This window comes from Haemaphysalis longicornis, unplaced genomic scaffold (assembly GCF_048455015.1).
Source record: "Haemaphysalis longicornis isolate Haplotype H1 unplaced genomic scaffold, Haemaphysalis longicornis Haplotype H1 scaffold_9, whole genome shotgun sequence".
In the NCBI taxonomy this organism is placed as follows: Eukaryota; Metazoa; Arthropoda; class Arachnida; order Ixodida; family Ixodidae; genus Haemaphysalis; species Haemaphysalis longicornis.
Genome location: NW_027526460.1, coordinates 1,880,326 through 1,905,102, shown reverse-complemented (window position 1 = coordinate 1,905,102; position 24,777 = coordinate 1,880,326). Strand labels below are relative to the sequence as shown.

The window sequence follows — 24,777 nt, the reverse complement described above, 5'->3', positions numbered from 1 at the left end:
TGCGCATGCTCCAATTAGTAAAGGAGCCGTAATAACGAATACTTTGCGTAGTGGAAGTTCGAGCCGCTCGAGCATGGCTGATTATGTTAGTCTTACTGTTAGCAACTTTGCAATAAAAACATTAAAAAATGGACAATTTTTAAGAATTCTGTGTATATTCGCTGGCGAAAGCTTCGGTCACTGCGTGCTGCAAAAAGTAAAGCCCTGAATATGTTCAAAATAGTTGCATAAATCAGCCAATCGCAGCGCACCAAAAACCAAAAACGGCTGCTGTGGTGCGGAGGCCATCTTGGAGTTTGAGGGGGGCTTGTTCGGGTAAGCAGCGTGCATTTCGATTCTAGTCTTGCCGTCGCTTCTGCACGTTTTCGTGAGAATTACTTGCAGAAGTTTTTAACCAGCAGCGTAGGACAGTGCCTGCCATAAACGTCTGCGCTTATTTTCAGTTCGAGAGTCGCCCTACAAGCCCGCGGCCGTAAAAGAAGGCAGTCCTCTGGAGTTAGGCTTACGAGTGCGGGATGGCTTGTGCGACATTAAAGCGGACACACGATTGGGATCCCCTGCACAGCCCGAACGGAAGATCCCCGAAACGGCGAAGATGTATGCCTTTGTCGGTTACTTCAACTCCCCCTACAAGGGCGCACCAGATCAACCCTTCGCCCTTCGGCGACGTCCCACCGAAGTTGACTTCAGGTATGTTCTGTCCCTTTAATTTGTGCATTCGATAAAAGCCCGAGACTATCTTTGTGATTACCGTTGCTGCTTGTCTGTGTCCATTTTCACGCATGCAATTTAGAAAGTGGCCTACTTGCTGCCATTCAATAGTGCCTCTCAGGCGTTTGTTCCGTGCTGAAAAACAAAACGCAGCCGTGTCGTTATAAGTGCTTTTGTTGATGCGCCGGATAAATTGCGTTTCTTTGTGGTGTACCGTGGTAATGTTGCACGATGGGGGACCCGTTATAATTCTGGCGCTGAAAATGTTTACCCTGTAGCTGTGTGCTTCATCGCGTCGAATCGATGGGCTTGGGCATTTTCCGAGTTGTGTGAAACTACACCGTGCCTGTCGTGATGTGCTCGCGTAGGAAACGCAACTTGGCTAACGTCTACTACCGTGGTAGCCCCGTGACGGTGGGCGATTCGTCAGCTTTCGTTATGCACTGCAAATGTTGCACCCGTCATTTTCTTCCGTGCTTTTTTGTAAAATTATTTGAATGATAATGACATTCAGCGTCGAGATTTTTCTCTGCCTTTGCCTCGGCTGCTGTGCGTGAAACTAAGTCCGCAATTGTAATTCCACCTTTTGTTCTGCGCAGAGAGACCGTTGACAGCTTTTCGTTTAGCGTTTGTTTGTACTCCGAAGCAGGCGACTGGGAACGCGTTCAGCATTTGTTCCAGCATTTCAGTGTTTGTTTCGCCTAGGTAGCGTGACCGGTTAAAAGCGAATACAGCGCTAGCTTGCGACAGTGTGGAATGTAAATTTTTTTGTGACCACATATGTGTGAAAGGCCGGATCGGACACCTTTTGTCGTGCACAGTAATGCCATGTTGCCGGCCTAAGCACTTTTGGAACACGTTATGACGTTACTGTTAATGCGGCCCATGTTTCATATTTTACTCGTTCGAGTCAAGTAAAAAGATCTGCTTTGATATTCTTTCCGCTTCTGTCTTTGTGTGCCTAACGAAGTCACCAAGAGCAGTGGTAAAAGGTGTGGTGTGACTTGCATGGTGGGTTCAGCAGCTTGTTCCAAGTGACACATCAATAGGTGCCCGGCTGGCTTTTGCAATGTTTGGTGTGCGGGGTAAGCTTGTGGCTACGCTCAGCCATTGGGTTAAAGCACTGGCTCGCATTGCATTGCCGTCTTGTCAAAGTTTGTTTGGAAAACAGTTTAAGTCGTGGTGGTGGCTCCCTCCCTTACCAGGTACAGGATTCTTCCCAACAGGCAGCGCTTGGGAGTATTTGTTTATTTTATCATTCATTGGCTGTTTAACTATGACCAGCATTGTCTTCGGACACTTCGGTGGGAACTTGCAATGAACCTTTTTCCAGTACCGGTCCCTCTAGCGGCCGCCATAGCGAACTAAAAATGGCAGTAAGGCACGACCCCAAAAATGTTTGTATTTCAGGTAACCCGTGCACGAACTATCCTGGTCCTGCAGTCCCTCCCACACTGACCCCTCATCCGTACCTTTCACATGAATGTCACGTAGCAGGCGCGCGTCCTTGTGACTAATCTGCAGTGTTCGAAGTGCCCCCCTCCCCCTCTTTTTTTTTTTTTTTTTTTAAGTGCCAATGCACTTCTTAAGCGAGCCTGAAGCGTCCGCCGCCGTCCGCATAGCAACAGCTGCGTGTGCGAGATGGGCGCGCGCTGCCTGGCCGCTGACATGGCACATACCCACGTGGGGGATTGGCCAGGAATCTCCTCGTCTTCCTTGGCAACGGGGGAGATGGGCGCGCGCTGCCTGGCCGCTGACATGGCACATACCCACGTGGGGGATTGGCCAGGAATCTCCTCGTCTTCCTTGGCAACGGGGGGAGATGGGCGCGCGCTGCCTGGCCGCTGACATGGCACATACCCACGTGGGGGATTGGCCAGGAATCTCCTCGTCTTCCTTGGCAACGGGGGGAGATGGGCGCGCGCTGCCTGGCCGCTGACATGGCACATACCCACGTGGGGGATTGGCCAGGAATCAGGCGTGAGAAGGGCTAATGCACCCGCTTAAAGGAGTACTGACACGAAATTTCAAAGCTGAGATCCGCTCTAGCAATCAAGTACAACGACAACACAAATAGGTGTCTGTGCACGGCACATACCCACGTGGGGGATTGGCCAGGAATCGGGCGTGAGACGGGCTAATGCACCTGCTTGAAGGAGTACTGACACGAAATTTCAAAGCTGAGATCCGCTCTAGCAATCAAGTACAACGACAACACAAATAGGTGTCTATGCACGGCACATACCCACGTGGGGGATTGGCCAGGAATCGGGCGTGAGAAGGGCTAATGCACCTGCTTAAAGGAGTACTGACACAAAATTTCAAAGCTGAGATCCGCTCTAGCAATCAAGTACAACGACAACACAAATAGGTGTCTGTGCACGGCACATACCCACGTGGGGAATTGGCCAGGAATCGGGCGTGAGAAGGGCTAATGCACCCGCTTAAAGGAGTACTGACACGAAATTTCAAAGCTGAGATCCGCTCTAGCAATCAAGTACAACGACAACACAAATAGGTGTCTGTGCACGGCACATACCCACGTGGGGGATTGGCCAGGAATCGGGCGTGAGACGGGCTAATGCACCTGCTTGAAGGAGTACTGACACGAAATTTCAAAGCTGAGATCCGCTCTAGCAATCAAGTACAACGACAACACAAATAGGTGTCTGTGCACGGCACATACCCACGTGGGGGATTGGCCAGGAATCGGGCGTGAGAAGGGCTAATGCACCCGCTTAAAGGAGTACTGACACGAAATTTCAAAGCTGAGATCCGCTCTAGCAATCAAGTACAACGACAACACAAATAGGTGTCTGTGCACGGCACATACCCACGTGGGGGATTGGCCAGGAATCGGGCGTGAGAAGGGCTAATGCACCTGCTTAAAGGAGTACTGACACGAAATTTCAAAGCTGAGATCCGCTCTAGCAATCAAGTACAACGACAACACAAATAGGTGTCTGTGAATAAATGCATCTTTCTTTCTTTGTAGTTGTGTGTGTGTGTGTGAGCTCTCTTTCGCGAACATTACCGAACCGCGCAAATTCAACTCGTGCATTCGCACTTTCACATTCTTCCCCTCGGGGAAATGCGGGGTTTTTTTTTTCTATTCATTTTCGTTACCTTCACTGGCAGCCTTGTGCTGACAGCGTGGTCAGCCTCAAACGTCTCTGCCCCTTTTCTGAGAAAGCCTTTATTGTGTGGACGTACGAACCCACCACAAGGTGTCAAAAGAGAAAAAAAAGAAAACGGGCAGCACTAGACAGTATAGCCGCTCCCGAAGCAGAAAACTGAGGGGCGCCCTTTTGTTTATTTTGCCCAAGCCGCTTTTCTGATGGAGGCGAAAAGCAAAAATGCCCGTGTGTACGAGATTTCGGCGCACGTTAAAGATCCCCAGGTGGTCAAAATTAATCCGTAGCCCTCCACTACGGCGCACCTCATCGCCTGCGTTGCGTCGGCGCGTTAAACCCTTCAATCAATCAATCAATCAAATTTATTTTGCCCGAGGCGCCTGCCAAGAATGGCGGACTGGCCACCTGCGCATGCACAGATCGCTACTGGAAAAAGGTCCATTGGTTGGAAGGCGTTTTCAAGTTCCAGTGGAGTACTAACCATGTCAGTCCTGAGTTGTGTTGCACGTTCAGAGAATAAAGTATTTGCAAAGTGTTTTGGCAACAATTTATACTGACCTTTTCGCTTCGTTTTGTAGAAAACGTTGAGTTGTATACGCCGTTCCTTTGCTTCATTTTTTAAAAGCGTGGCGAAGTAAAGCAGCATCCGCATGATCGAGTTGATACAGTGCCCCATTCAAGCCTAGGCTCGTGGCCTAGATGGCATTCCTTTCGCTTATGAAGGATTATAATGTGGTTGTGCATTGTGCTTGTTGAACGTGTTCTGTCCCCAACCCCCATGGTTGCTCTGCCCAACCATGAGTGAGTGAAACAGCCATGCCGTGGTGCAGAACTGTTGCAATGCAAAAAGATGAGCTTCAACCAAGCAGCCAACTTGAGCTTTTAGTTGGATGAGAGGGTTGTTTGTTTGCTTGCTTGGTAGTACCGTTGCGTCGACTTGTGTACAGCAGTGGAGTAAGGCGTGGTTTAAATGTGAGACATGCTCATCAACATTCGCTACAAGCGTGAAGGGCAAGTCCTTCGTGGGTGCTGCCACACATGAATAGCTTTCATGCCACGGCCTTAGCGTTACGGGCGTATATGGAGACGCTGCGGTGGCCGGCAGAAGGCATCCGATCGCCCCGCTGCTGAAGCTTTGCTATGCTGCCTGAAGGCGTTAGGCCTACCGTCACAGTGGATATTTGGTGACTGCTTGCAGTGGAAGTGCGGATGGCAACATTTATTGTGGTTCTCGGCCATGCGATCAGATGCTTTGCTCATTTCGCCGAGTGGTGGCATCGGTGTGTCAGCGCTGCTGCCAGAGCCGTGTTTCTGCCAGCCCCCCTGCAGTGCCGCTCTTCTCGCCGTTGCAGAGGAAATCGCGGCCAACATCCGGGAGGAGATGCGGCGGCTGCAGCGGCGCAAGCAGCTCTGCTTCCAGGGGGAGGGGGGGGCCAGCAGCTCGGGCGGGGACTCGTCGCCCCTGGGCTCCCCCAGCTGCCCGTCGTCCTCGCAGGGCCTGCTGTCGCCCGTGCGCCGTGACCAGCCCCTGTTCACCTTCCGCCAGGTGGGGCTCATCTGCGAGCGCATGATGAAGGAGCGCGAGAGCCAGATACGCGAGGAGTACGACCACGTGCTCTCCACCAAGCTGGCCGGTGAGTGCCTGGGAGGCTGCAGAATTGCAAGCTGGTTGGGTGCGGGCAGGCACAGCAATGCGCAGTCATTTGGCTGCACTGAGTGAGCTTTGAAGCACAGTACTTTGCAGCAGTGCGGTCAGCGTAGTCTGGGCTTTTGCTGCACGGTGGTTCTTGGCAGGCACTAACGACCGAATGATATCAGCTGACAGTTTGCGGATACGTTTTAAGACAGATGTGGAACACAGTTTATCTAAGTATATTCCTACTAAAATAAGAACAGTGAAAGAAACGAACCCTTGGATAACGAGAGAGATCATACAGCTCAAGTGCAAGCTATCAAAACTTCGAAAGCTGAAAAACAAATATTGTTGACAAAGGTATAAAAACGACATAGATGAGTATATGAATGTTACTTTAGGGAACTTATAAAAGCTTCCACTGAGAAGTGAAAACGCAAACATAGTGACTTGCTGCCTGCAGACACATTACTTAAAACTGAGCAGTTTAATAATTGTTTCCAGGCCGGTTTTACTGTAGATAATGGCATTATGCCCCCCTTTAACCCCGCAAGTTTTGATAAGAGCATGCTTGATGAAATACATTGATATTAAAAAAATCAAGTGGTCCTGACAACATACCGAATCTTTTCCTTACAAAATACGCAAAGTGGGTGAGCAAATACCTGCTGCTTATCTATAAAAATCCTTTGATACATGTCACGTCCCCAGAGATTGAAAAATTGCTAAAGTTATTCCAATCCATAAGTCAGGAAACGAGACCCATCTTTTGAAGTTTCGACCTATTCGATCTGTATTCCTTGTATCCAAGTTTCTTGAATCTATCCTTGGCAACACATACAACACATACATACAATGCTAAAAAACTAAGAACTGGCGAGGTCCTAGTTGAGGTTAAAGGGACAGACAACCGATTTTTGTCGAGTATATATTCTCTATCCCAAATGAAAGGGCATCACTTAAAGCACCTTGACGAGAAACGGTTTTGCTGATAACGCCCTAGAACTTTTTAAATCGAATTTTTTGATCTACGAGCCGTATGAATCCCTCCCAAAACTAATGCTGGCAACCATGACATAGAGTAGCTCGGCAACATACTTTTGTCTGTATGCGAAATAAAAAGCGATATTTAAAAACTTGTTCCCAGCTAAAAAAGTTTGAATCGCAGGCTTTTCTGATCCTTTATGTGTTTTTTAATGCAACGGGCTATTTTGCACGAATGCGCCATCTGTTGGGATAGACGATAGGTAGAATCTGGCTTCACGTTGTGGAGGCGGGAAGTTCGATTCTCCCTGGGCGCGATGTTTTTTTTTTTTTTTTTTTTTTTTTAAAGCTGCCGTTGGCGTATTTGGAAACTGAAATCAAATATTGTGGCAGAACAAACGCCCCTGACTCAGACAAAATCGTCAAAGCTCCTTCGCTGGGTCTGTTTACTGAACGCTGCCGTTGATTCTGGGCACGATGGCTCAGTTAGCCACACTGAAAGCAACCCAGCGGCGGCGGGCGGCGTGTCTTTAGAATTTTCAAAGTAATGTTTAGAAATACATATACTATTTAACCTTTCACAAATACTTGTGTTAAAAGGTTTTCAATACGTAAATAAACGTTTCAGCAGTAACAGTAGCTGCTAGGTTTGCAGGTCACGTGACAGGGACACATATTGTAGTGTCAAGTTTCGACACTACGAACTGCCACCCTTCCGATTTCAGGAAGTTTGCTGCCAAATTAAAATTATTTCCGCCGGTTTGTTTAGAAATTGCTTGTGGTTACCGGGCTATATAAAACGCTGGCTTTCATATGTGCTAGAGAACATATACGCGACAAAAATCGGTTGTCTGTCCCTTTAACTCAGAAGCAAGCCACAACTCTCATGAGCCAAACCCGCATGGCAGACCTGGATATCAGAGTCACACCCCACCGCAGCCTCAACAGCTCCCAGGGTGTGATATCTGAGCCAGACCTCCTAACCGAGACAGAGACCGATCTGCTCGAAGGCCTAAAAGATCAAGGCGTGACAGCAGTAAGGCGCATCGTCATTAGGAGAGATAACAAAGAAATAGCCACCAAACATCTGATTCTGACTTTCGACCGCTGCACACTGCCCGAGCATATCAACGCAGGTTTCATCCGTTGTTCTGTCCGGCCATACATCCCGAACCCGCGGCGCTGTTTCAAGTGCCAGAGGTTCGGGCATGGTACCAACTCCTGTCGTGGCAGAACAACATGTGCCAAATGTGGCCAGCATGATCATCTATCCGACAACTGCACTGCAACCAACCTTACCTGCCCGAATTGCCAGGGTTCACATGCAGCATACTCTCGCGCCTGTGAAAAGTTTCAACTAGAGAAAAAAATCATTAACATAAAGGTAACAGAAAACATCACCTTCCCCGAGGCGCGAAAGAGGTTCGCCTCTTTTCCCCTGGGGAGGTACGCCGACGCAGCTCACCGGGGGGCGGAGCGGCGTCTGGTTTCAGCGGGGACCCAGTACCGCGAGTCGGACTTGGTCCCCCCCCCCCCCCCCCCCCCCCCCCCCCCCCCCCAGGGTTGCCTCTGGCAGCCCAACCCGCCTCCGCACCGCTCGCTGAGCCAGCAGCGGCTGTGGTGGCATCCACGTCCGGTGGGGATGCTGCTGCACCCACCGTTTCCCCCCTCTCCACCGGCCCGAAGCACACGCGAGGGCCCGGACGAGATGAAGACTGAGGCAGTCGCAGTGACCCCCTCCCCCGCCTCACTGCCTGTGCCATCTGTGGTGCTCCCCACGCCTTCGGCACTGGCAGCGCAGGCAAAGAACACCCGAAAGGGTACCATGTCAAGGGGGCCCAGTCCGCTGGGCACCCCCTTGCCTTCAGATGACGACATGGACGTCGAGCCCTTCCGGCTTTCATCGCAGCGGAAGGAACGGGCTGCTACGTCCAGGTCAGTAGAGAAGGCCAGAAAACCCCTCCCAAGAGTGCAAGCTCCGAAAGACCCTACATAAATAGTCACACTCCAGTAGCTCTGAACACATAATAATGGGAAGAGAAAATATTGTTCAGTGGAACTGCAGAGGCCTTCTGAATAATCTTGACGACGTGTATGAGATTCTGCATGCCAATCAGCCAAGTATAATGTGTGTCCAGGAAACACATCTGAATTCCAAACACACAAATTTCTTGAATAGTTACCTGGTATACAGGAAAGACAAGGATGGCTGCACACACTCTTCTGGCGGTGTTGCCATAATCGCCCGCAAATCCTTAGCATGCCACCCTGTCACCTTGAACACCGTCCTTGAGGCTGTAGCCGTTCGCTCAATAATATTTAATAGGTTGATAACGGTATGCTCCATATACATTCCTCCTGATGTTGCACTTACGAGCTCCGACTTCCTGGTTGACCAGCTGCCTGAACCATACATCCTTACAGGCGACCTTAATGCTCACAACTCTCTTTGGGGCTCCTCCAGAACGGATGCCCGAGGTCGCCTGATAGAGAAATTCCTTACATCCTCCGGAGCATGCCTTTTCAACAAAAAACAGCCTACATACCATAACTTAGGACACAATACATACTCGCATCTTGACTTGGCTATTGGATCCGCAGTTCTTTTTCCATGTCTTGAGTGGGGTGTGGGCACGGACCCATATGGTAGTGACCATTTCCCCACTTCATTAACGTATATAGGTACAGGCCCGAGCAGTCCATCTTCCCATAAAAGGTTTAATGAAGCAAGAGCTAACTGGAATACATTTACAGAGACATCCCAACTACACCACACATCCATAGGACACCTACACGTTGAAGAAGCTACCCAACTGCTCAAGGCGCACATCCTCGACGCCGCCGAAAAGTCCATTCCCCACGCCTCTGGTGCCCCGCGCAACCAGCGGAGGTCGTGGTGGAATGAGGACTGTAGGCGGGCGCGAGAGGCCCAGAACAAGGCGTGGGGTGTCCTTCGTCGGTACCCCATGTCGGGTAACCTCATTTTGTTCAAACGGGCCAGGGCGTTAGGAAAACGTGTGCGCCGTGAGGCAAAACGAGAGAGTTGGCGCTCATTCATAACATCTATAAACTCATACACAGACACACGAAAAGTAAGAATACGCAAACTAAAATGACAACAAACACACAGCCTGCCTCTGGTCAGCACAACAGGGGGTACACTCGAAGACCAGGCTGACACACTTACTCAACACTTCAAACACGTGTCCAGCTCAGCACATTACTCTAACACTTTCATGCAACACAAAACATTTGCAGAGAAAAAGCCCTTACATGACAAAGACAATTCAAACACTTCTTACAACTCTGAATTCACACTCTATGAGTTGAGGGCTGCCCTGAGCACGTGCAATCCTTCAGCTCCAGGCGCAGATAAGATTACATATACCATGATTCAACACGTACACCCAGACACTCTTGAGATACTCCTACACCTATACAAGAAAATATGGCTTTCGGGGCAGCTTCCAAGGTCTTGGAGGGAGGCCTTGTAGTGGCTTTCCTGAAGGAAGAGAAGGACCCTTCATCTCCTGCTGGCTATTGACCCATTGCCCTGACCAGCTGCCTGTGCAAGCTTCTCGAGAAGATGATAAACAGAGGACTCATTTACTTATTTGAGTACAATGGTCTTCTCGAGAGCTGCGAGGCTGGCTTCAGGGCGGGGAGATCCACCAACGATCAACTGGTTGCGTTGGAATGGAATTATGTTGGTATGGAAAGGACAACATACACACAGCCTGCCCCTGGTCAGTACAACAGGGGACACACTGGAAGACCAGGCTGACACACTCGCACAACACTTCCAACACGTGTCCAGTTCAGCACACTACACGAACACTTTCCTGAAGTATAAAGCCTCTTGTGAAAAGAAGTCCCTACACGACAACAACAAATCACAGACTTCTTACAACTCCCTGTTTTCACTACATGAGCTGAGGGCTGCTCTGAGCACGTGTAAACCCTCAGCTCCAGGCCCAGACAACATTACATACACAATGATACAACACCTACAAACAGACACACTTGAAGCACTTCTACATCTATATAATAAAATATGGCTTTCGGGGCACATTCCACACTCTTGGAGGGAGGCCATTGTAGTGGCTTTCTTGAAGGAGGGAAAGGACCCGTCGTCCCCCTCAAGTTACCGTCCAATAGCCCTGACGAGCTGCCTGTGCAAGCTCTTCGAGAAGATGATCAATCGCAGGCTCGTGTACTTCCTCGAGTACAATGGTCTTCTCGAGAGCTGCCAGGCAGGCTTTAGGGTGGGGCGATCGACGAACGATCAACTGGTTGCACTTGACTCGTACATCAAGGATGCCTTCGTGCATAAGCAGTACTGCTTAACTGTCTTTTTCGACCTCGAGAAGGCCTACGACACCGCTTGGCGTTATGGGATCCTTAGTGACCTCAGGTCATTCGGTGTTTCGGGTAATATGTTGAACACCCTTGTTAGTTATTTGTCGGAGAGAGCGTTCAGAGTAAGAGTTGGTTGTGCACTTTCAAAGGTTCACGTCCAAGAAAATGGCGTGCCGCAAGGTGGCGTGTTGAGTTGCACTCTCTGTATCGTAAAGATGAACTCTCTTGGAAAGGCACTGCCACCAACAATCTCTTATTCTATGTATGTAGACGACGTGCAAATATCTTTTAAATCATGTAATATGTCAATATGCGAACGTCAAGTCCAGCTTGGTGTCAAGAAGCTTGCCGGCTGGGCAGACAAGAATGGGTTTAAATTGAATCCTGCAAAAAGCTCCTGCGTTGTGTTCTCCAGGAAGCGCGGGGTCCATCCGGACCCAGACATTACTCTGAATGGCGTGTCGCTTCCTGTGAACAAGGAGCACAAGTTCTTAGGTGTTGTGTTTGACCAGAAACTCACATTCATTCCACACATCAAGAAACTTAAACATAAATGTCTGAAAACAATGAATATACTTAAGGTTCTCTCCCATCAATCGTATGGTTCCGACAAAGAACTCCTACTACGGCTCTATACTGCTTTGGTTGGGTCTCGTTTAGACTATGGCAGTGTGGTATATGGGTCGGCGACTAAAACAGTGTTGCGAATGCTTGACCCAGTGCTACACTTGGGGCTACGGCTTGCGTCGGGTGCTTTTCGCACTAGCCCTGTCGAGAGTCTGTATGCCGAGTGTAATAAGTGGAGCCTTGAGAACCAACGGACATACATGGACTTACTTCATGCTTTTAAAATTTCATCGCTGAATAACCATCCTTTTTATCCTGTCTTTAACGACACATCTACATCTGTGCTTTTTGTAAATCGCCCATCCGTTCCTCTGCCCTTTTCACTTAGAGTGAGAGAGCGAGCCTCGGATCTGAGCGCTTCGTTTTTAGATGTGTACAGATCATCCTTTTCAGACATTTTACCTCCTTGGAAAGTTCGTCCTGTTTCCTCCGACCTTTCTTTTATGAAACATGACAAAAATCGGGTACCGCGAGCTGCAATACTGCAGCACTTTCTGTCTCTGCAGTTTAAATACCCACTTGCAGAATTTTACAGTGACGCGTCTAAAACCTCGACTATGGTCTCCTGCGCTGCTCATGGTCCGAATTTCAGTGCAGCCAGAACCATGAGCATCCACACGACAATTTTTTCAGCAGAAGCATATGGAATTTTACTGATTGTAGGACACATACTTGAAAATCAAATTCCGAAGTCTATCATTTACACAGATTCCTTGAGTGTTGTTCGCGAACTGTCATCACATACACCCCCCAAAAACCACATAGTTAATCTTGTATTTAACACTATCATGTCTGTGTATGCACAGAAGCATCAGCTGCTCCTCTGCTGGGTCCCAGGACACGCTGGGATCGCTGGGAACGAGTTGGCAGACGAGAGGGCCGCTGCTGCTGCACTCAGGAACACTGTCGACATTACAATGATACCCTACACAGACCTCAAGCCACACATAAGACAACACCTGCGCAGAACATGGCAAACACACTGGGACGAACAGACAGACAACAAACTACATGTAATAAAGCCACACTTGGGACGGTACACAGCTGACTCACACAACAGACACACGGAAGTCGCCTTGGGTAGGCTGCGGATAGGGCACACCCATGCGACGCACTCGTATCTGCTGACGGGATCTTCTAGACCCCAGTGCAGCAGGTGCGGAGAGGCCCTATCCGTAGTGCACATACTAATCACATGCAGGGCACTTCACACAACACGACACAAACACTTAAGAGAACTCTACAGACAACATATTCCCCTACATCCATCTCTGTTTCTGGGTGACGATGCCATGTTTTCCGTTAAACGTGTGTTTGAGTACTTGTCAGATGTGAATTTTTTAAACCTCATTTCCTATCACGCATAATCAAATCTGGCTCTATACACCAGCCATCACCATTGCCGTTAATTGATTTTATTGTTGTTTTGGCTTAGCCACTATTTTATTTTAGATACTTTTGTTTGGCGCTCTTTGCCCCAGCTGGCCTTGCGCCAAAAAACTCTAACCACCATCATCAGTTTCGACCTATTTCACTCAACTCGCACTGCCTGTAAAATAATGGAACATATTAGAGAGTTTTAGCAGTACGTATGCTCCGGCCGTTCCGTTCGTTACGTTGCTACCGGGTTTACCGGGACCCGACTGCGCATGCGCGCACACGTACCGGGCTCTTTCCGTATGGTGAGACGGAAAACGTGTTTTAGCACTCCGTAGCGTCGTACCGTTCGTTCCGTGTGACGGCTGATTAGCCGAGTTGTTGCAAAAATCCACACGCTAAAAATACGTAAATAAAGAACACAGTTTCCCCCAAAGCATTGCAAATCTAAAATAAATCGCGCTCGGCCGGACGCATTGTGAGGCAGGGGCTGCGGCGGCGGCGGCGACGGCACCAGAGCGAGCGCAGGTGACGACATGGTCGCGCGCCGTTCACGTGAGGAATGGCCCTGGCCTTGCCCGATTGAAGCGCTAGACACATGTACGATCGGTACACGCGATTCGTATGTGACTGATCGTTACGACTGTCACCACGACATGTCGTACGCGTGAATTTGAGACACATGGCCCGATGCGGGTGTGCAATGCCTCGTCGGCGCCGCTCCGCCCACTGTTTTTGCTCCATGGTCAACTACGACGATCGCTGAGCTGAATTTGTAGATTCTGCGCGTTTGTACGCAAGAAATGGATAAAGCAGGCAATCGTGAAGCGTTTTCTGCATCGGAAACAGTCCGCGCACACGCCGGTCGCGCCTGCCAGCTCGGCACATTCAGCGGCTCGAACCGGCGCAGACCACGGTAGCAACCGCTTGTCGCTGCTCTTCCGAATCAATCTGATCACTAAAACGAAGTTCCACCTGCGAGAAAGTAGGTGTTAGTGTGGTGAAAAATTGTGCTAGGGATTGTTCTCAGGGCTTATTTTAAAAGCGGCGATCAGATATATCTGCCGCGATGCAAGCCTATGCTGACCGGCCGTGGATGCCGCGGTGCGGCGAGCGGCCGAGAGATGGCGATACCTGCGCGGAAGCATCGAAACAGGCTACGCAGATGTCTCGGTCACCGATCGCTCACAGCAGTTGTAGCTCAGATAAAGTTTCACATGCGAGAAAGGGGATGATAGTGTGGTTAAAAGTTGTGTTACGGATTGTCATTCGCAGTTGCACAGATAGCGGCGATCAAATATTTGCCAGGACGCTAAGCCTAAAGTTCCCAACACCTGAGCCGACCAGAGCAACGCAAGCCGGTTGCGGGCTCCGGATACGGTAACACGGAAGCAGAGCGCCGGGAGAGACGCCGGCCGCGTACGGAACAAATGGCGCATGCGCAGTCGGGTCCCGGTAAACCCGGTAGCAACGTAACGAACGGAACGGCCGGAGCATACGTACTGCTAAAACTCTCTATTGTACCGAAACACATATTCGCCTTTGTTGAGGCAAACATGATCAATAAAATTCAACACGGATTTCAAAAAGGCCGCTCAAATTTCACAGCCTTGCACTAACAGGCGGACATTATATTTCTTGATCTCTCGAAGGCTTTCGATTGCGTGGCTCATCCAAAATTGCTATTTGAACTACATAACATTATCGGATCTGAAAAAAATTACAAATTGGTTATCCGCTTGCTTGTCACATCATTCGCAGTTCGTAGAACTTGGACAACCATCGGATACGGTGCAAGTTATGTTGAGTGTACCACAGGAACAGTATTAGGCACCATCTTGTTTCTTTTGTTTATAAATGGTATCGCAAATAAGATAGATGCAACAGTACAATCGTTTGCAGATGATTGCATTATCTACGGAGAAATAAACACCCAGAATGATGCAATATTGCTAAATGATGCGCTAAAAAACATTCCTAAATGGTGCCAGGACTGGCAAATGTTACTCAACTTAGACAAGTCTGTATGTATGTCCGTTACTAGAAAAAAGTGCCATCCATGCACCAGTATATGATTGATGAACACGTTCTCAAAAGAGTGGATGAATACAAGTACTTGAGAGTTATTATCTTTGCTGACCTAAAGTTTAATACACACGTATTGTATATTACTGCTAAGGCCCTTTCTTAACGCTGCTTCAAATCAGCTTCATCTGAGACCAAACTTCTTGCCAACACCTCCTTAGTACGCTCTATACTAGAATACGGAATAATTAGTTGGTTCCCACACACTAAAACGTTCGTAGAAAAACTAGGAAGTGTTCAGCGAAAAGCTGTTAGGTTTATTTTCAGCAAGTACTGACGCCACGACTCTCCCACAGAACTTCTCGCCCGTGCTGGCCTCCCAACAATCAGCAGTCGCGCGAGGCTCCTGCACCTAAAATTTCTATTTGTTCTTTTAAATGTTGGACTGAGGATTGAAAAAACTAATTTCTTAACACCGTCTAATACCAGGAGCTCTAGAACGAAACACAGCCGACATTTAACCGAATACAGGTTCCACACAGACACATTCAAGTACTCTTTTTTTCTTTTCCCCAAGCAATCAGAGATTGGGACGCTTTACCAAATAACGTGGTTGCATGCAGAACCCTTGACGTTTTTATGTCGGCAGTATAAAGCCTGGACCATGTCTGAGCATTGCCCGTATCAGTTATCTGTTGCGGTTTTGTCTGTCATTTTTGTGCGCATATGCATGTGCATGTTCATTATACCGTTCACCCGTTGTCATCTTTATCCCGAAAGGACGAATTTTGGTTCTTAAATATGGTGTATTGTGTGGTGTAATGTTGTGTTAATCGTGTACTGTCGCAGCTTTCCTACATCGTTGTCTTATTTTTCATGCTTTACATTTCCCTTCTTAAACTACATTATTGTGAACACGAAGTGTGCTTTGAATTTCTTTCTGGCGTGCGCTATGTCATTGCTCTGTTTTAAACGTGAAGTGTGCTACGAAAGTTTAAGTGCCATGTGCTTGTCATTGTTCTGAATGTAGCCCCCAATTCCTGCAAAAGCCTCCTCTAAGAGGCTAGCAGTATGTTCTAAATAAGATAATGTAACTGCAGTACAAAGTTTTGCATATGCTGTGTACACTCTGAATTCGCATGTCTCTCTTTGAAAGGCTCGTGTCGCGTTGAGAAAGCATGGAATTTTGTTGCTGCAAGTTGGTCCTTCTAGTAGATGTCTGCATCAAAGAAATGGCAACAGTGTAGAGAAGCAGTGGCAGTGTGAAGGAGGCGCTGCTGCTGAGATTGGTATTTTCCTGCCACAGTAGGCAAGGAAGCGTCGAGCTGAATTGTGAGGATGTTTCTTTGCAGTTCGACATGTAAATAAATTGACTTGCTTAACGTGTATTGAAATGTTCAGCGTCAACTGAAATGCAACGTCCACTGTTTGTGAAAACTTCCATGTAAGTCCCCCGTTACGCGGTGGCCTGCTGGGCCTGTAAGGTACTTTTTAATAAATAGCTACCGTATGCTGCAAAACATTTGCATCAGTGTGGTGCCCTCTGTGCACAAGTTTGGCCCTGGTAGCCAACCCCGAACTTGATTTTTTCCAATTTAGTGTGTCAGCAATTCCACAGTGGCAGACCTGTGCTCTGCTGCATTGGTTTGGCACAGTCATTCGGCTTGTAGTTCTCTTTTGTCCAGGGTGAATGTTGTTGACGAGGTTGCCTGAAACTACCACTGTGTTTGCCAATTGTGGCTGGAGGCATCGTGCTTAACGTTTCCAAATTCCTTGCTTTCTTTTGCAGAGCAGTATGACACATTTGTAAAATTTACCTACGACCAGATCCAGAAGCGATTTGAAGGTGCCACGCCAAGCTGTAAGTGTTCACTCCCCCTGCCTTCGTAGTGCTTGTCGTATGTGCACTGTGGTGACTACCGCGCCCTTGTTTAGAACTGTGTTCAAATTGCCAGAACTGTATTTTGTCGGCCTGCTCTCTACGACGTGCCGAGGAATGAGGCGCACTGCAGTTGCGTGAAAGCACTCTCTATGTCCAACCTCGTCGCCGCCCGTTCGTGCACACGCACACCACAAAAACTCCACCATCCAAAACCCAAGTGTCCCCCTGCGCCTGCCTCCGCCCGGCAGGTGAGGAGGGTGAGAGGGGCTCCTCCCCGCAGTTTGCACACTAAACATGTCCACTGGCCGACAAAGTTCCTCTTCATCCTTTCTTGCTAGCACTGCTCTGTCCCCTGGGGGGGAATTCAGTTTCAACAACCTCCTCCCATGGTGCAAGCAAAAGGGAGAAGGGGATGCACAGGCATACCTGCCAACTCTCCCGACTTGTCCGGAAGACTCTCGAATTTCGACCACATCTCCCGAATGTACGATGCTATCTCAAATCTCCCGAAAAGCGGCCGTCCCAGCGGAGGGGTCACTTTTTTTAATCACGCGCGTACATTGTCTTTTCTGCTGCAACAGCTGCTGAAGAGCTCTTGCCACCATACCCGTACCGTAGAGCACCGCTAGGCATTTTCTGCGTGCCATAGCAAGATGTGTGGGACTGAAGTCCAACGAGATTGCCAAAAATGGAAGAAGCCAAGACGCAACTAGCGTTAGTGGAAGGAAGGGAAGTTTGGTAGAATGCAACGGTGATGCGGCAGCTACATGCCACTCCACGCAGCAATGCTGATTGTGGAAGGCTCTTTAGCCCACGGTTAAGGAGACCAGAACCGAATTTTGCGCGTCGCTTACTAAGAAAACTGTCCGCGACTTTCTTACGGTAGAGTGCAGTCATGGGCACGTTTTTAAAAAAAGTAACGGCGCTACCTAACCCAAAAAAGTAACTCTGTTACAGTTACAGTTACGAAGTTTCCAAAAGTAACTAGTTACAGTTACTGTAAAAAAGTAACGTCGTTACTTTTCTGTTACTGATGAAACTAATTCTTAGGTAACAAGATTTAGCTGATTAAATAGAAACGTACGAAGGCATAGGGGCCCAGGCAGCGGTTGCACTTGCTCTGTGTCGACAGAAATGGCTGCCAAATGTTCAGAAAAAGTACGAACACAGAGGCTGAACTTATAATACTATACCGAGCTTGAGGACAAAACGACGAAACAATCAATGTCAACTAAATGTGTTTTCACCTGCAGTGTTGCTGCTTGGAGAAGGGAAAAAAGGGGATGGGGGTGGTGGATCGCCGGAAGGCCCTTCGGAGAAAAAGGGAAACGGATGTGGGAGTTCTTCGGTTGTCGAGGTGTTTTTGAAAGATGCTAAAAAAGCGCTGCATTAACATTTTATTTCGTACTTGTCGTCGGAGACGGAGATAAATTTGAGCTATTGCCGAAGCAACGTTTGTCCGTAAGCTCTCAAAGTCGTTCTCCCGCCCCAACCCCCACCCCTGGAATGAGCCAAGGTTATTTCCAAAGGGAATAGAAACTGAACTGGACACTTTACTGTTTTTTCCTGCGCCCCCTGTCCTCGCAAAGGCGATTTTTGTCGCCTAGACCGGGAAACACTGTTCTCCCAATCCCAGTGCCCGCTCCCTTCGTTTGCTTTGAGGCGTAGGCCAAACGAAGCTTGCCCAAGTACTCTTTGCGCACAACATTCAGAAACAGATGTAGCTACAGTATTCATTTCTGCCCCAGCGCTGGAAACGGGCTTTCCAAGAATATTCCTTCGTGCAGCGGCAGTGTGGTCAGGTGTGTGCCGGCCACACTGCTGACCGTACGTCTGAAGGGCCATAGAATTAATTACTTCCTCTACCTCGTTAGGGCACTGTTGACAGCTCAACGAAGCCTCTAGACCAGGGGTTCCAAACACGACCAGGGGTCTCTAAGCACACAATGGTCGCAAGCAACTGCGACTTGTGAATCACTCTACAGTGCGCACGGGGCTGGACGAGCGCGGGGACACCAAGAGACTCCCCGTGGCGTTTTATGACCCCACAAACGGGGCTGCACGTCGCTGATGAGAAGGCGACGCATTGACTGGAGTTTTCCAGTCTTCCGCGGTAGTGCAAAGGATTCACTACCGTATTTACTCGCGTAATGAACGCACTTTTTTTCCCGCAAAACGGAAGCAAAGTTTGGGGTGCGTTTATTACGCGGGGTAATTTTCCGAAAACTTTTTCGGTATGATCAAGAAGGGCCGCAAAGCAAAAAAAAAAAATGATTAGACAACCTACCTTTTGCAGTAAATACAAGCGCACACAATTAGCAAGCAAGCCGAGTTTTATTGCACTGCACTGTCTTTGTTTCTCGGGGATTCACTCTTCGTCCGAGTCGCTAGAGCCATCATCCAGGTCGCTGGCCACTTCCGAGTTGCACTCCCACAACTGGTCATCTTCGCTGCCGTCCATTGCATTTGAGATTCCAGTTTTCTTGAAACTTTTGGCGATCAAATCATCTGGCAGCGAGCGCCAAGCCTCCAAGACCCAGGAGCACACGAGTTCGACGGACGGCCTCTTAATCTTGCCGGTCGGCGTCAAGGTGTGCCCTCCTTGGGCCATCCAGTCGGTGTACAGTCGACGCACACTGTCCTTAAAGGGCTTGTTCACGGAAACGTCAAGGGGCTGCAGCACTGAAGAGAGTCCACCAGGAATGATGGTGATCTCGGTGCGCAGCTCCTGAAGTTCCCAGCGCACGTTCTCTCCCAGATGGCCGCGAAAACTGTCCAGCACGAGAGACGGAAGCAGCAGGGCGCCAGGTCGCTGTCCCCAGACAGTACAGACCCAGTCCACCATTAGGTCGGCCGACATCCATCCTTTTTCTTGAGCACGTGCATGTATCCCGCACGGAAAGTTCACCTTCAGCACAGTTTTTCTTTTGAATATCGCATACGGTGGCAACTTCCTGCCGTCTGCCGTGATGGCCAGCATTACTGTGAAGCGCTGCTTCTCGGCGCCTGTCATTTTGACGAGCACACTATGTGCCCCTTTTTGCTCGACTGTCCTGCTCATTGGCATGTCGAAGTTAACCGGCGTCTGGTCGGTGTTCCCGATTTGCGACAGGAAAAACTGTCGGTCCCGCCGCAGGCGGATCACAAACTTGTGGAAGTCCACAATCTTTTGTTCGTAGCACGGAGGTAGGCGCTGACAGAGCGATGTGCGCCTCCTCAAGCACAGTCCATTGCGCCGCATGAACCGCGTAGTCCACCCATTACTTGCTTTAAAAGCGGTGGAAGGGATGCCGTGCTTCCTAGCGCACACTCGCGCGTGCGTCCTTATCATTTCATGGGACATGACGCAGCCTTCCTTTCGTAGGTCCCGGACATATTGTAGTACCTCTTCTTCCACACGTGGAAACTTTCCCGTTTTCGGACCCCTAAAGGCACGCCGCTCCCGATTTGTAGCGCGCAGCTTGTCGTGCTGCTTCCGCCAGTATCGCACGCGGACTTCTTAGACTCCGAAATGCCTACCGGCAGCACGGTTCCCATGCTCAAGGGCGTAGTCTACTGCCTTTAACTTAAAACCGGCCTTGTGACTCACATTTCGGCCCATCGCTGACTGCAAAGCGCAAGACAAGCAGAACGCTTTCACTGAAAGGATATGGCTGCCAGAAAACAAGTAGGGCTAGACCAGATGCACTGAGCCGACTGAGCGAGAGTGATTGTGATTGGCTGCTCGACAACGCCGCGCCGAAGTGTTTGTTCGTTTTTACTCCGACAGATGGCTCTAGTTTTCATGCGCTATCATCACCAGTGGGAGCGAGTGGAGCGGGAAAGCCACACTACGGCCATTCGCGGGACTGCATGACTGAAAAGTTGGGGGTGCGTTTATTACGCGGGGGAAAGAAAAAACCCAGTTTTTGAGACTAAATTTCAGGGTGCGTTCATTATGCGAGTGCGTTCATTGAGGGAGTAAATACGGTATGTTGTGCGGTGTTTGTGGATGGTTTCTTTTGCCTGTTCGTCTGTGTCAAACACTTTTAGTGCGCTCCGATGTGGCGAAAATGGTGCAGCCGCACGTCGGACTAAAGGTTGTGGCGCGTCAACATGCATCCACATGCGCTTAGGCGCGTGTCGCAGTGTTATTTATGGTCTGTGTGAGAGCGACATCGCGCTGCTGAGGGAAATACTGCAGCTCATACTTAAAAAATTTCAAGCCCTTAGCTGACCGTGTGGGGCACCATGCACACGTGCACGCCTAAACATTTCTAGTGCAGCTGTTTTTCACCCATGCGAAGGGAGTGAGCTGGCATACATGAAGTAGGCGAAGGCTCTGCAGAAGAAAGTCAGAAAAATTGGAAAGCACAAACTGTACATTGGCCTTTAACGAATGTTGCTGTTGGATGTTTTATAGAAATGAAGTAGCTGTAACGGTATTTCTTGTTACAGTTACTCCATAAAAAAGTAAGTGTTACAGTTACAAGATGCTCTAACTTAAAATTTACTAGAAAAAGTAACTAGTTACTGGTAATGCATTACTAGTAACTAGTTACTGCCCAAGACTGGCAGGGTGTCACCAAACCAGACATTCTCTTCAGCAAATGTATCCTGACAAGTTTTTGAAGCTTGCAAAGACTGCGACTGCCAGGTCCCTTCACAAGTGAAGAAGTTTGCTGCTTGCCACTTCAAGAGCCAGGAGTTGTTTTTTATAATGCAAGAACCAAAATACAAACCCCTGAAACAAGCACGTTAGGGGAATTGTGGACCACACTTAAAATCCAAGCTGCAATTCCTACAACTGGTATCACTTGCTGTATCTGTTGAGGGCCAAAAGAGGCTCTGTTGGCAAGCAGTGGTGGTGGGCAGTGTGGTTCTTGCAGCACTTGTCGTCTTGTAGCGTCGCCTTGCTGCTGCGCTTCCTAGGGGCCAGTTGAGTCTTGTCGAAGCAGTACTGTCTGACGAAAGGTCGCTGGCTTCCATTATCGATGACTCTGCGCCTGAGCAACAGCGTTCCAACGTCATCATCTGTGCTTGACGTGTGTGGAGTAGCATGTGTTCAAGAGACGCCAACTCGCATCAAAGCGTTCGACTTGTGGGCTGATGAGGCGTGTTGACATTTGATAGCGTGGCATTGTACTCATCGGCAGTTGCAGTCTAGGTGGCGTATTTGATGGTGTGCACTTGAAGCACTGATGTCCAGCTGCCAGTCTCTGCAGAGGCCATATTGCTCATGCAGTCCTCATTCCTGTGTAGCAGAGCAAAAAGCAGGAATACAGGGATCGTGTTCTGAAGAGCCGATGCACCACGAGTGTGCTTCTTGCAAGATTGGTTGAAGATTGGATCAGTGAAGCCTCGACTTGGTTATCTACCACAGCCGGGGCCAGTTTGGGCAGCTGCCTGTGAAGGCCCCAGCTGCGCAGTCCCCTCCTGCACCGAGTGCAGAAGCTCATCTGAGCGGCTGCAAATTGTCTGGGTACTCCTGCTCGATCATCGTGGTGTTTTTGAAACGACGCCTCAGAATTTCGAGTGCATCATTGTAGCGGCAGTTGTCGGTCACCTGAATTCCAGCGACGGCTTGCTCAGCAAATAAATGGTGGAACCACGGTTTGTGTTCACATCCATCGAAGGCCATAACATGCCCTGAAAGGGCTGCACTTACACTGTTCTGTCAAAACGGAGGAACTGTGGACTTGAGAATGGTGGGAGTCTGCTGAGTGCAGCCTCTCGGACGCCTTGGTCATCCTCTTTGTTGCAGGACTCCACCGTGGGAGGTTAATTTACAACAGGGGGAACGGGGAAAATGTAATCCTAGAATGTAAGTTGAGCAAAAGTAACCCACCTTTGGAAGCACAGACAGCATTCAGTTGCCAGCAAGCAGCTGTAGCCGGTGTTGTGCAGCAGCACGTTGCACAGAAACACCTTTTCTCGAGTCAGTTTTTGTCGCTTGCCGTCTGCCGTGGTGCGTGGTCTTTGATTGCATCGAGCGCACCCGAGGTACAGCGTATGAAACTGGTGTGCAGTTATTGTGGCGGTGTTTGTGAGCCCATGCGTTTGTAGTTTTCAAATGCCTGTTTCCCGCCCCCTTTGTGGTGGAAGCAGCTGGTCTTGTCTACCGGGCTTGGGGAATGGAGGGGCCACCAAGTGGAGCAACACTGCTGGGTTTAGGTTGACTGTCCTGGCGTGTGCTGGCAGTCTCCATAGTGGCCCTGCCAGCGCCGTTTCCAGGCCTTGAAGCCGAGCCCATGAGGCGCCAGTGGGGGATGGCAGGGTAGTGGCATGCATTCACCCGAGTTTGTGTGGGCACGTTGCACCTGCCACCGGGCATTGTGCGAGGTCTGGCGAGGAGCCTTGCGTCAAGTGCTGCCCGAGGAGAGCCTGAAAGGGCGCAGCAACCGCCCGCGGTCTGGTTTAGCTGGCTGGGGTGCACGCTGCGGCTGGCCGAGTGAGGGCCCGGCTAAGCTGTGTCGTGCATGGTGGCCTCTTACAGATCTGTCGTAACGTGGTGGCGCATCGTGATGCAAGGCAGAGAAGTGCTCCCTCCAGTGGGGGAGGAGGAGGGCTTTCCCAAGTGCCGGGCCAGCCTGAGAGACGCTCGCTGGTGCCTCCACACTCTGCGGGCAACGACGGCAGCGGCGGCAGTGACCAATGGACCACCGTGGGACTGAATGGGTGTGCATGGCTGCTGCTGCTGCAGTGACTGGCTGCTGGCTCTTGGGCGTGCTGTGTGTCTGTGTGTGTCTCGCCATTTCCTTTTTGTCCTTTCTTTCACCACCGTGCGCACGGAGTGGCACATCCATTCCCCGATGAGGAGCAGGCCACCTGCTGCCAGCCCTGCAGAGGGTGTCGCACCGTATTTTTTGATCTACTTTCCACTGTCGCCATGTCGCTGCAGGAGCCTGTGATGCAATGAGGAGTTGATGGTGGATGCTGCAGGGGAGTGCGTTTGTATGCCAATGAGTGGAGCTTAGTCAGTTTCCTCTTGCGTGGGCAAGGGAAGGTGTAGGTACGGAGCAACGCGCATGGCCTCAGTGCCCCCTCCCCCCTTTGAATGTCTGTTGCCGCTTCAGCTGTCGCCATACTGCAATCTGTGTGTGTTTTGTGCAAACTGCTAAGGTGGGTCCTGCCAGGCTGTTGGGCGCTGTGTGGAGAGGTGCACACACACGAGTGCCATTGTTGTTGGCACAACGAGATTTTTTCTTTTTTTAGTGCTCTTCACTTGTATCTGGCCAGAGAGCAGTGGGAGGCTGCAGCTCATGATTTATTACCAAGCAGTGACTTCAAAATTAGCTTAGTGTACAGATGTATAATATATATGAATGCACTACAGGGTGTGTGTGTGTGTGTGCTTGCGTCTCTCTCCTCCCTTCTGCGTTAGTTTTGTACCACTCGTGTCCATCATCCCACCTCTTGCTTTTGGACCTTGTTTGGGACTGGCTGGTGTAAATAGGCTTGGGCCATGTGGCTTTTTTCGGCTTGTGAATTGTATTGTGGGTGTGATGAAGCACATGCATTTTGCCATCCTGGCGGCAGTGCATTGCTTGCAATTGGATACTGGACGCCCGATGTAGGCTTAGCATCACGTTGGAAAATGCAATCAAGCAGCTTCTGCACATCAGAAAGAGCATGTCATCTGCTTTCCGAGACTCGTAGCAATGGTCGTCCTGGCCATGTGGTAATAAATGTGCATTACAAAAAAGGCATGCCCTTTGTGCACAGTTTGTCATGTGCGAGATGTGGTTGTGGGGTGTGCCACTCTTTGAGCTGGCAGTCTTTTTCTTTTTGTTCTAAGTTGTTCATTTTTGTTAAAAGAAAAGCTTCTGTTCAACGTTCGTTCTTTGCTGAATAGCTTGTGGCGTGGCTGAGCAGTGCATCTTTCATGAGGTCAACATTGGAAAGGAAAGTGTCACGAAGCCAGTTTATAGTTCACTGGACTGAATTCAGTCTTGTTAACTGTCATTGCTAGCCATGCGTTTGCTCTACAGTTCCATGTGTTAACCAAAACCTCTTGCTTTTGAGTGTAATTGGATGGCTATTAGAATAAAATATTGAGATAGAAA

The 24,777-nt window shown here is 49.5% G+C and overlaps 1 protein-coding gene across 2 annotated transcripts; it reads left to right on the top strand.

Annotated features, from left to right (window-relative positions):
* Positions 1-159: 159 nt before the first annotated feature.
* Akirin (akirin) lies at positions 160-24,777 on the top strand. Of its 2 annotated transcripts, none has more exons than XR_013319392.1 (5): positions 160-315; positions 444-690; positions 5,198-5,479; positions 16,645-16,711; positions 23,208-24,777. XR_013319392.1 is itself a non-coding variant. In XM_077685568.1 (5 exons), exons 2-5 carry the CDS (start codon positions 516-518, stop codon positions 23,216-23,218), a joined length of 540 nt encoding a protein of 179 aa, XP_077541694.1. In that variant the 5' UTR covers positions 161-315; positions 444-515; the 3' UTR covers positions 23,219-24,777. The 2 variants fall into 2 exon arrangements, 1 of the variants encoding a protein (XP_077541694.1); XM_077685568.1 differs by having other exon boundaries at positions 161-315; positions 16,640-16,711.